The sequence below is a fragment of the Sparus aurata genome, chromosome 24, assembly GCF_900880675.1.
Source record: "Sparus aurata chromosome 24, fSpaAur1.1, whole genome shotgun sequence".
Taxonomy (NCBI): domain Eukaryota; kingdom Metazoa; phylum Chordata; class Actinopteri; order Spariformes; family Sparidae; genus Sparus; species Sparus aurata.
The window spans coordinates 5,130,788-5,143,161 of record NC_044210.1 but is presented as its reverse complement, the minus strand read 5'-3'; the positions used below and the strand labels follow the sequence as shown (position 1 = coordinate 5,143,161).

At 49.6% G+C, this 12,374-nt stretch overlaps 1 protein-coding gene across 4 annotated transcripts in view; it reads left to right on the top strand.

Moving 5' to 3' along the window:
* nrp2a (neuropilin 2a) overlaps positions 1-12,374 on the top strand; it is a 64,020-nt gene that overhangs the window by 49,517 nt on the left and 2,129 nt on the right. Inside the window, exons 12-17 of one of the 4 annotated variants that reach the window (XM_030409736.1) lie at positions 188-265; positions 489-593; positions 4,355-4,620; positions 5,192-5,288; positions 7,035-7,067; positions 9,536-12,363. In XM_030409736.1, the coding sequence (XP_030265596.1) occupies positions 188-265; positions 489-593; positions 4,355-4,620; positions 5,192-5,288; positions 7,035-7,067; positions 9,536-9,813 (857 nt within the window). In that variant the 3' untranslated portion in view covers positions 9,814-12,363. Of the gene's footprint in view, positions 1-187; positions 266-488; positions 594-4,354; positions 4,621-5,191; positions 5,289-7,034; positions 7,068-9,535; positions 12,364-12,374 lie in introns of those variants that run through there. The other 3 variants (XM_030409734.1, XM_030409733.1, XM_030409735.1) reach the window with 3 other exon arrangements.

Below are 12,374 nucleotides of genomic sequence, written 5' to 3'. Positions count from 1 at the left end.
CTTCCTCTTCCTTCCTCGTCTGTATGGATTTCCTGGCACTCCTTCACGTGGGAGAAACTCCCATGCACAAATAATCTCTTAAGCAAACACCGGGTGGTGATTAATGTGTCCTCTTTACAGCGTTATGATGTCTGAGCTTTTGTTCCTTACAACCGCCTTTGACCTGAGTTACGTCTTGTGTCCGCAGAAACCACCACGCCGGCCGACACCGCCACGCCGACTCTGCCCGACATGGAGACCACCACGGTCCCCGTCACGACCATAGGTGAGACCACACCGGGTGTTTGACATGAAAGCGAAAGAATGTGCTGGATTAATGGTGTTATTAGGGAGCGGTAATAGCAAAGATGAAAGCCTCTTAATGGCTGTGTGACATTATGTAGAGCAGCTGTGAATGCTTCCCTATCTGAAATGATTCCTCATGCCTTTTTTGTTGCCCCTCGGCTCTCGCTCTCCCTCCTCTCCTTCCCCTCCTTTCGCCGCCGCAGCAGCCACCTCTCCTCCGTCCGACAGCGTGTGCGACTTCGACCACGGCCTGTGTGGGTGGACGCACGACTCCAACGCCCCTCTCCTCTGGTCCCTGCACAGCCACGGTGAGTCCTCCTCATCAGTCACGGGAAGATTTGCTCATGACTCACCTGCCGCTGTCTGGTTAGCAGAACGGCTCCGAGCTTGCTTTTTTTCTTTTTTTCTCAGCGCAGCGAGTGTTTGACGGACATCCACCCGCAGGGTTTGCTTTAAATCTGGGTGATTTTACAAAACAACGCAGTTAGCAGCTCAGGTTGACGTCTCGGGGTTTCTTGCACCACGCCTCTGTCGACCGTTTTGCTGCAGAGCTTTTTATGTATGCAGCTGCAATTTCATTTGGCCACAGAAAATTGCACAAGCACAAATGCATTAGGTTTATTTTATCAACTTCAGCGGGTCTAGACGAGGCACTGTTTTCTATAATTAAATGGAGTCATTCTCCTTGTGTATCTTCATTGAGTCCCCCTTTTTCAATTTGATTAAAATAATTCCTTAAATTGAAACCGGTCTAATTTAGCGGCGGCGGCGTATGCCAGCCGCGCTCGCTCTTCCCGAGCGAATGAGAATGGAAATGAACTGAGGGAATCGGAGGGAGGGAGACGCCGACGCCGCAGTGTCGGGCTCACGCGGGGGGCCCCGCATGTGTCACAAGGCGACATACGCCCGGCTCTCCGCTCGCCCGCCTCCGCGTGTCAAAGCGCGCGAAGTCTCCGCAGGAAGGGGTTAAGAACCCAGTAGCTCCAATTAAGTTCAGAGCAGGAGATTCCAAAGACGAGCAGTTATTCCCAGCCGTCCGTTACTGCCCCTCCATTACCTCAGGCACATCCCAAATGATGCTGTGTAGACTTCCATCTACTTAGAAGCTCCTTGAAGAAATAATTATTCACTTTCCCTTTATACATACCCGTGGATCAAGAGTGCAGCTTTTGGCGTGTTATTAAAAAACTACAGAAGACGTCTCCTGCTGGGCTTAGGGAGGTTTTTTTTTTTTTTTTTTTTTTTTTTTATGGCGCTATTTATAATTTTTCATAGGCAGGCAGGGTAAGGGATTGTTATCCACAACCGTGTTTTTTTTAGAATTCATTGCTTTTTGAGCAAGTCTCCATGAAAGATTCAGCATCTCTCCAGCTGGAGAGAATTAAACAAGAGCTTCGGCACCGCCTCCCCCCCGCCCCCCTCCCTCGAAATTTAGTGATGTCACCTGGGTCGTGTTCGGCGGGGCCGACGGATCACGCGGCGAAAGGCAGAGACGTTCCTGAAGCGTGAACCCATTTAGGTCAAAACCATCTCTGACGGGGGGGGGGCTTCAAAGCGACTTCTTTCATCACGGTCGGATTGGGAAAAGGGGGTTCGCTTAGATTAGTCAGGTTGTGGCTTTCATGTATGGAGTATCATTTCCAGCCGTTTTTTTGACGCGCCGCGCTGGCCTTTGATTTTTTTTTTTTCTCCCCTCCAGATGGCAAAGGTCAAAATCCCAGCCAACTGCAAGATCATTATTTCACTGCTATCGAGTCACTGCTCAATCCTCCGCGGGGTTCCTTTTTCTCTCACGTGAGCCAGAAACCATGATACCCTCACCTCTTGACCTCGGTCGCGGAGCCCGTAATTAGGCACAGAGGTGGAATTAGCCACCTTCTACTGTATTATTTGGCGTAATTTACCCCCGCTAGTAAAAGCGCGCTAACTAGGCTTCATAGATTGAATCCTTGTTTGCTTCTCGCTGCAGGAGAACCGCTGTGAAATGGATTAATAATGCTCTGTTGTGCCCGCGTATGGAGAGGCAGTCTCGATTATGAGCTGTCTGGCGAACAAGAGGCACAACAATGGGGGGGCTCGCCGCACGACGCCGCTCTCTCCGACACGAGGCAGAGAGGCGATGGAGGAGGCTTCGGCGCGCGTATTAAACGAGCGATAAAACGCCTCGCGGAGCCACAAATGTGTTTCACTCGCACGTCCTCTCCAGGCGTGTACGCACAACAACAAAAAATTAAAAAAGTGTTTCATGCACAGCGAGGGAGAGCACACAGAGGCGCGCAACACACACACACACACGCGCTGATACCAGGGCTGCGAAGGGCCAAGGGACACACTGTCACACTCACTGTCTGAAGTGTCACACACAGGCGAGTCTGGGCGTATGGCGGGCAGAGGGGAGCTGTCAAGTCGGAGGAAGATTTGTCCCTCCAGATACTGCTTGTCGGATCTGCCGGGGAGAGAGCGCGCGCACGCCCACACACAGCGAAAGGTTATCGACCCAGTCACTCAATAGCCCGAGCATGGCTGGCGCTAAAAAACATACGCCCTCCTCGCTGGACGCCGCTGTTAAGGTGCTCTGGATGAAAAGCAGATGCTGTGTTGGAGAGAAAAAAAAGAAAAAAAACCTTGTGGCGTTACCAGGAAACAATAAAAAAACTAAAACAAACACACGTATTCTGAAGATACCTGAATGCTACTTTGATTTGCCCCGGACTGCTTTTTCCTTGCTTGTAAGACAGAGAGGAGGAAACACACACACACACACACACACACACATGCACACAGACACAGTTGTCCATGATAAAGCAAGGTGATTTAATCTGCAGATTTGTTGATACTGGACATTTTCCCACAGGGCCCACTTAAGAAATTCTTCACCAGACGCCTCATTGAGTCACTCTCTCACACACACACACACACACACACACACACACACACACACACAGGCACAAGCGCACACTCTCATTCAGTGCAGCGGGGCTCACCAATCTTACTCTCTCACAATGGAATTCATGTCGGCATCCAATTTGCAAACTAAACATCCTCTTGTGTAAACAAATGGAGTGGCGTGCGTTTCTTTTTTTTTTTTTTTTGTTGGACTTTTTTTTTTCCCCATTTGTTTAGGTCATTTACCTGGAAGGGAATGAAGAGAAATAGGCCCCGAGGGTCTTTTTGGCTGGGGGTTCCGGTGGCGCTACCGTGCGCGAGTGACGCTCTCGGCTCTGGCTCTATTCTTCCGCGTGTTTATATTTGTCATATCCCTATTGTTCGCCGCGACAATTGTGCGGCGGTGATTCCGTTCCTGTTAACAACTGGTGATTAGTTTTCTTTTTGGTTCGTGGGAGATAGCTGTGATTGTGTGAAAACACGTACTGTACATGGCCGCACATGGATTTATATGCGTCTTCCTCTGTGTGAAAACGGTGGTGATTAATGATGAGAACCGCGTGAGCGTATACATGCAACGTGTGTGAATGTGCTCCATGTGTACCGCCGCAGACTCATTCCAGCAGCGTCCATTCATAGCGGATCTCAGAGCCCTTTTAAAATTTCCTAGTTTCTATCGCCTCGAGGGCTGAAATGAAAATCCATTAAATCAGGCTCTTTTTTTTTTTTTTTTCAATTTTTGGTTTGACTGTAGCAACCAGCATACTCAAGGTTAAAACAAAAGCTCCGCTCATTTCTGGCAATGTGTTAAAAATACAAAAGCAGCTTGGTTGCACATTGTTGCCGGGAAATTCTCCAATGCCAACTGTTTTGGGGGGGTTTTTTTGTTTTTTTTATGTTCCACTTGATCCAGCGTATTCCTGAGTTTATCCATTCGGGGCCTGACAAAGGTTTCTGAAGTTCTAAGGATTTTTCAAAGCTGGTAAATAAGCTTAGATATAGAGAAAAAAAATTAAAAAAATCACAAAGTAAGTCTGCGCAACCACAGCACATCTGGGTCCAGCTCCAGCCGGGACATGCGGAAAAGGATCGAACGTCAATACGCCATTTTGTGCCAGATTAAGAAAAAGCACGCACTTATAGTAAGACTAATAATTTCTCATCCCATCAAATCTACCTCCAGAGCTCAACAGCTACCTGTACATGGACGCCAGCCTGAAGACGGAGCAGCAGCAAGCCCGCCTCGTGAGCCCCGTGGTGGCGGCCGACACGGGCCCCCTCTGCCTCCTCTTCTCCTACCAGCTGTCGGGGGAGGCCCAGGGCCACCTCAAGGTCCTGCTGCGCGACACCCACAACGAGGAGACCGTCGTGTGGACGCTGAAAGACGATCAGGGCCCCGTCTGGAAGGAGGGTCGCACCATCCTGCCTCGCTCCCCTAAAGACTTTCAGGTAGAAAGAAACTTCTGGCATGTGGGTCAGACCTTCTGTTTTACGTCTCCCCTAGAAAAAGCGACGTGTCTTTAATGTCTAAATCGGGGTCGCTTAGAGAGGGATACGTCTCCGAGCGTCGCTTTTAACCCCTCTGTCACCTTAGGCCAGGTTTGACTTCAAAAGCAGCTAAAGTAAGCCGCGCCGCCTCTGTCGGCTGTGTGCGACTGTTTGGGGGATTGCGATGCATTTGTCAGAGACATCACAAGCAGTTAATGTTTCTCATGAAAAAGTAAAGTGGAAGACGCTTGCAGAGAAGGGGAGGATGATTGCGAGTGTTGAGTGCAACTTTGAAATCACAGGCGCCGTATTAAGTTTTCATCCTCTTTCTCTCTCCTCCTCCTCCTCCTCCTCCTCCTCCTCCCGCTTGTCCCCGTTCTCGATTTGCCTCCACCCTCCCCCTCCCTCTGCTCCCCCGTCGCCTTCATCCTGTCTCCGTCTTCCTCTTCCTCCTCTTCTTTCCCCACTCCTACCTCCTCCTCCTCCTCCTCTTCCTCTTCCTCTTCCTCCCCTGTTTTTTTGGCTGCGGTAGGTTGTGATGGAGGGTTTCTTTGTGCACGGCACCAGAGGACACATCTGGATCGACAACATCCACATGAGCTCCAGCATCCCACTGAAAGAGTGTACACGTAAGTTACACACAAACACACGTTCGGGGGCCTCACATTCACGAGGATGACAGGGATCGACTGTATTTTTAGTTTTGCATCACTTTGCCAAGATATTTTCCATCCAGACGAAAATATTGAAAAAAATAAATAAAAATAGATGAGCGGGACCCACCGGCTCCCTCTTATCCGCCGTCGACTTCACCATCGCCTCTCGTCGTTATCTCGCCCTCCAACAATCTGCCGTTCCCTCCATTTCCCTACCACCTCCTCCACTTCTAGCCTAAAGGTCCCTTAAAAAAGTGACACACATGGAGCGATAAACACCCCCGCCCCTCCCGAATCCTCCCTCTCCCCTCCGCCCCCCCTCGCACTCCCATCCCAGCTTTTCGGAGACAGCCTCTCCTCCGAAGAGCCCACCAAACGCAGAGATGAAAGGAGGAAGGAGAGGGAGGGACAGCGTTTATTCCTCCGCAAAAAAAAAAGAAGAAATGAAAAGGAGAAGAATAGGAAAAGTAGGCCATAAACGCCCCGTGGGCCCCTGCGATGCTAATCTATGTTTCATTAGATTTCTCTTCTTCTCTTTCTCTCCTCTCCCTCCATCGCTCGCGCGCTCACTCCTCTGTCGTATTTGTAAACAGAGCTCTTTCCCGGGCCGTCAAAGGGAATTACTAGACAGGCTGTTTCCCAAGCAAGTTTTTCCGGGTGCCTGGTGTGAGCCGAGCGCCAGCGCAGCCTCCTTAATCTGGCCCGGGCAGGGGCTCTGGAGAGGGTCTTAAACAGATCAGAGACCGAGCCTGTGGTTCAGAGCCAAAAGCCTGCCGTCATCACTTCTGACTGACGTCCAGTGTGCTTTGGAACCGGACCACAGCAGGGGAGCAGGCACGGTGTAATAGAGGGGAAGCATGCGTGCGTGTGCGTTAAGTGTCCCCAGCTCAGGGCACACACGTTGTGTGTTTCGTCATGTTTGTCAGTCATTTCGCGTGTGCGTGTGTGTGTTTGTGACACGAGAGTCTCGAGCTTCGAAAGGCAAAGATGACAGCCCAGCCCCCCCCCCTGCCTCTGCGCTGCTGTGCTTCCTCCTCTTCCTACCTTCCCTCCTCTCCTTTCCCCGCTCCCAGAGCATTCTGGGATGCTGCTTATCACCCGACGCAGTCTGAGTTTTTCGCAGCGTTCCCGCCAAAAGGCGCCAGTTCCCAAGCCGGTTTCCGTCTTTCTTTCTTTTTTTTCAACCCACCCCCTGACACGCGCGCACATAGACATACGCCGTCTGACACACAACACACACGCAGAGACACACACCAGCTCTTTGTGTCTGCATTCCGGGCAATCAAAGTGAAGGTTCTGCTCTGTGCATTTGCAGCAAGCCAAAAACCTCCCCTCCCCGCTCCGGTTTAACTGGGCTCCGCAGATAAACAACTTGAAATGAGGGAACTTTGCGAGACGCACGCACACACACACACACACACACACACACGCGTAGCCTATAGACTCTCAGCGCGGCCGTCTCAAATTCCCACCTCGCACAATGTACACTGTTTGAAAAATTGCGTTCTGGCAAAGGAGCTGAGTAAATGCCATAATTCGTGTGAGTTATCTGAGGAATTAAGTAAAACTTCCTCAGGAGGAGTTTGATAGTCTCGTGACATTTGTGTGACATTTGGCTGACTTTTCCCTCGTATTTAAAGTTATCTAACGGCCCTCTCTCCCTCTGTCTCTCTGCTCCCGTCTCTCCATGTCTGCCCGACTCTCTCTCTGTCCTCGCAGAACCCTTCGCCGCCTTTCCTCCCGAAAATCCAGGTGAGTCTGACTTTATGGTATGATGTCACTTCCTCTCTGGTCTTGCTTCCTGCCCGTTGGTATGCACTAGCCTGGGGGTTTTTTTGCTTGGTGGCACTAAGTCGTCCGGACCGTTAAACGACCAGTCCGAGCGGGCGACACGGAGGCTTGAGTCTGCCGGAGCTGTGTGATCCCAGATTAACCGCGCTGCTAGGAACTTTTGACCGGTCGTGAAGCAGCTTATTCATGTTTGAACTAGCGATTCATCCACACTTCCTCACTCCCAAATCATTTAATGCAGCAGCTTGGTCCGAGGCCTTGCGCTTCAAACAATGACGCTCAAGTTTTGCGCGTGAAAGGCTCCGAATTGGACTTTCAAAATAAAGTTGCTGACATTCAGACTGTTATGAAGGTCAAACGCTCTCAGTTTGCTTAGGTTTAGCCAAAAAAATTACATGGTTAGGTTTAGGAAAAGATCATACTTTGGGTTTAAATGACTAAACTCACTCATGTCACTTGTGCGCTACCTAATTTACGTATGTTAACTGAAAAACAAATTCATCTAGACGCCCACAAATGGGACACAAATGTTGGTTCCACGGGGGGAAAGTCCTGTGTGTGACCCAAAGGGGCATTTCAAGAAGTGGGGCTAGGGGGCTGACTACAAGACGCCTCGGGCCACCGAACCACAGGCTGCTGTGTTTGACATGTTGGGAGTGAGGCACGGGCCGGATCCATCTCACCACCACCGGCATGTAGACATCACCGAACAAAATGCGAGAAAAACCCCCTCGCTGAAAATCCTAATTGTTGAATTTGCAAAAAACGCCCACTGAATTTTCACCCGAACTCTAACCTAGTCGGAAAATGAGATGGTTCCAGTAATGTGTTGCTGTGCATTAGTCTTACCTTGTCAGTCTCGGTGGAAACAAAGGATTAGTCTCCAAAGAGCAAACTCCGCGTGCGAGGCGAGCTAAATCGAGCGCACCTCACGGAGTCGGATATTTGAAAAAGAGCTACGGATTTCTCAGTTCTCGGCTGCCTTGACACAGCCTGAAGGGTTTTAAATAACTGTCTGCCTCATGAAAAATATTTAGAGCATCCTGGGGGACTCTATGAGATTGATGTTAGTGTTTTGGCATCTCATAATGTCTTCCAATAAGATAAGAGCTTGGCGGGTTTCAATGTGATGTGTGTGCACTTCTTCGGCTTTTTTCCACTCCTGCGCCTTCACGCGCACGCCTCACGCTGGAAGCCTGTAACCCTTGACAAACATGCACCAAACACACACATTAATATCGCGGCTCACACACACACACACACACACCAGTGTCCCCAGTGGAAAGCAATCAGATAGAGTGACTGAGCAGCGGCAAGCACGGGGTGTCTCGCTCTCCTCTCCCTAACTCAGCTCTGTCTAATGAGTGTGTGCAGTGTGAAGTAGCGGGAGCACGCACCATTTCCCTCTGTAATTATGTGACACGGACCAAAAATCAGGATGTATTCGGCTCTGCTTCACTTTCCCTAGTTCAATTTGACATTCTCTTGGTCGTACGGCTCTCCACAGCAGCTCTGGATGGCACATGTGGGCTTCGTTTTTTTTTAGCTTGTCACTGTCCTCGGGGGTTGTTTTTTTTTTTTGCATAGCAGCCTTGGATAGTCGAGTAGAGGCTTCTTGGAGGGTGGTTAGTCGGCTCTTACCAAGAATTTTGAGGAGGGGGTTCAAGCCAGGGGCAGCAGTGTAGAGGATCTTTGGAGATAGTCTCCAAGGAGACGGAGCTTGGCTCGAGGAGGAGAGGACTGGCCAGGAGGCTGATGCATGAGAGGAAAGGGAAAAACGAAAACCCAAGAACAGAGAACAGGATAAATTATGTACTCAAAACAAATCTGCCAACTCGAGCCAGCTAAATAACAAATCCCAATCCAGCATCGGCTCCGAGAGAGAGAGAGAGAGCGCTGGAACGTTGGATTCCCATGTGGTGTCCGACTGAGTTTTTTTTTTTTTGCATGGTTCTGAGACTTTATCAGGGGGCTGTTTGAGACTTCCTGTGCCAGTGCGAAACAGGAAGAGGAAGCTCCTTAATTCAATGTGTGTGGGTGCTTTTATAACTAATTATTTTGGCTTTCGTTTCACACCAAGTCAGTTCATTGGAGCTTTGCAAAAAAAAAAAAAAAAAGATAACTGCATAGCATTTGATTGGATCACCCATTGGACTGATTTCAAACCAAATCTCTTGATGATCTTGGTGTGAAAACTTGTAGTCCAAGGATGCATTTGGATTTTTTTTTTTTTTTTTTTTTTTTTTTGGCCTTGGAGATGTATTTCATTTTTTTGCAACTGGCATGCTTGTGCATGCTCACATGAGGTGCACGCCTGCTGTTCGTATGATGAAGACCAATAGGGATAGAAAAAGGATTAAATGTAGAAAATAAACAAGTGCCACTCCTCTCTTTTCCCGCTGGCCAATTACTCTGTATCTCTCCACCAGGGGGAGGCGTTCCTGTGCCTCCCTTGCCCATCCACTGGTATTACATTATGGCCGCCGGAGGTGCCCTCCTGCTCCTGGCGTTGGCCATCTTGGTCAGAGCCCTCTGTTGCTGCCGCCAACATCTGGCCACCAAGAAGAGCCAACTGTCAGTGGCCTATCACAGCTCCTCGCAGTGCTTCCAGTATTCTAACTGGTCCTCCAGTATGGCCACCCCAGGGGTGGAGCCAGTCCTGACAGTGAGGTTGGACAGCCGGGACCGACACCGTACCCTCTGCTGAAAGGAAACACTTAGCTGTGTTATGTTTGGCAGAGCAGGACACCAACTTGTCATGTCAGCGGCATCGGCGTTGTAGATGCCGCGGGACTGACACAACTGGACGAACCCCCTTCCTCATTTAGTTTACAGTCGCAAGGGGTGCCACAGACATTGTCCTAAACTGCCAAGTGAAAACATTTGCAAAGAAACACTGTGCTCTCTCTCTCTCTGTCTCTAATGGATGTAGCTTCGGTTGCTGTTTTCTTCTTTGTCCCATTAAGGAGTTTGTTGTTGACATTTCACACTATGCTGCTCCTGATGAGAGGACTCAAGTCTGAGCAAGTTATTTATCTGAACAGCTTGTTTCGGACCATTGAGCGCTGTCTGGCTCCTCGTAACCCCCAGCGGTCCTCCTGAAAATGACCCCAGCGTGGACGTACACACAGACATGTGTGGGCTGGAAAGAGGAGGGGGGGTGGGGGTGGTGGTCGAGCCGGTTCCGCCGCGAGAGCCAGCCAGAGCTGCCAAACCACAGGCTAAAACAAGACCCCAGAGACGCGAGGAGCTCTGCAGTGCCAAGTGAGAGAGGAGAGAACTGTTAAGGCTGAGAGGCATTCAGAGAGCTCGCTGCAGAAATGATCTGGCAAGCCCCAGAAAATAAAGCTCTTGGTATCTCTGTAATAAAAACACGAGATAGCTGTGATAGTTGTACCAGTAGTGAGGGTGTTGTAACGGAGGAGGGAAAAAAAAAAAAAATAATAATAATAAACCTCCCATTGTCCTTTTCAACAGAGCATGTGCACATTTAAAACAAAAGGAATGCAAATCCATCATACTTTAAGTCCCCGCATCAGGAATGGAGATAACCAGGCTCGTTTGATTGAACATGGTGTCTTCTCCTGATAAAGGCGTCAGTCAGTGATGGATGCAGCCGTCTTCAGTGTTTAGTGTTTCATCTTGATTCCCCTGGCGTAATAAAGCACGTTGTTCCACTCCCATTTTTCTGCTCCATACCACCCACTCCCGTTGTTCGCCGTTGTTCTTTGAGCCGCCCCAGATGAAAGCCGCGGCGAGCCCGAGCCTTGTTGTGTTTTCAGTGGGAATGTGTGCTTGTTGTTTTTAGGGTTGTAAATAGACACAGCTGTCCGCCATCGCCGCCTCGCTCTTGATTTATAGCTCCTACAAATCCCACAATGCCGCCCGGACCAGCTGGGAGCCATAAGCGCGGCGCTTTCCTGTATACGCGCACCCTTGAGAAGCGTTCCAAGACGTTATGAGAACCAGAGCCGCGCATGGTTCCTTTCGTTTAGTGCCATACGACGCCATGAACGGCTCTTAAGATAAAACACGACACTTCTTTCCTAACGTCGAACATATCTTTGGATCTAAAGGCCCATTTTGTTGTGAAATTTCTCAAAGCCCTGATAGACAAATTGGCGCCAATTTTCTCTTCTCATCAGTCAGCGCAGGAGTGGTGAGAGCTGACGCTGGCTCCGTCGAAACGCCCCGGACTGAAAGAAAATCGAGGTCTTGGCTCTGTCGCTCAACGGGCTGTGTTTTGGTGATCCGTCCCACCGGCAGATATCCACCGCCCGCTAGGCGACAGCTCAGCAGAAACCGCCTCGAATCCGTCGCCGCAATTTAGTGGCTGAACTTTTCTCCCCGTTGTTAAAAAGAAAAAACGTGTGTTTTGGCACGCTCTCGCTGTGTGCTTTTAAATCAACCTGGGGGGAGGAGGAGGGGGTGGTGGGGGGAGACTGGACACCCCCGCCGGTCCATCTCAACACCGTTACGCTCCAAGCCTCTGATGGTTGTAATTAGTTAATGGACGGATAACATTTATTAAGGCTGCGGTAAGCACTTTTCCCCTCCCATCCGCCGCGCCTCCGTCGCCCAATCGGCTGCCAAACTCAGTTGCCCTGGAAACAGCATTAATAACGCCATTGGCCGTCGAAGACCTCCAGATCTAGACGCGGGCCTTTGCCAAGCAGCTACTCCCACTCCTGTGTGCTTGCCAAGAGCAGCAAGCGCACACACTCGCCCTCTCTCGCACACACACTCACACACACACACACACTCACAAAAAGTGAAAAGAAAACTCCAATCTAAAGTATAAGTACACTCGAGCTACTGGGCTCCGCTAAAGTGCTGCAGCCATCGCTACTTTTACCACACTTGTAATCTTCCAATTCAGACGCTCACATATCAATTTTAAGTTCACACACACACACACACACACACACACACACCGCCCGGCAGTGCTGTTAGTTTTCGCAGAGCGGGAAGCAAGACCATCACGAGCACTACTTATATGTTGTTGTTGTTGTTGTTGTTTTTCTTCTTCTTTAATCATCTTATACACCACTCTTAAACGTGACTGCGACGATGTCAACGGTTTTAATGGTGATAACGATGGGCAGTTATTTTGACGTCGACATTGTTTTTCATCTTTCTCCACGTGGAATGAACAGTCTTATGCCATCAGTATGCTATGTGATGACTGTGTGTTTGAAAGGAATGTATCATAATGGTCTTTCTCTATTAATAAAGTCATATTTTTCTATAAGTCTGAGCCTTGCGTGT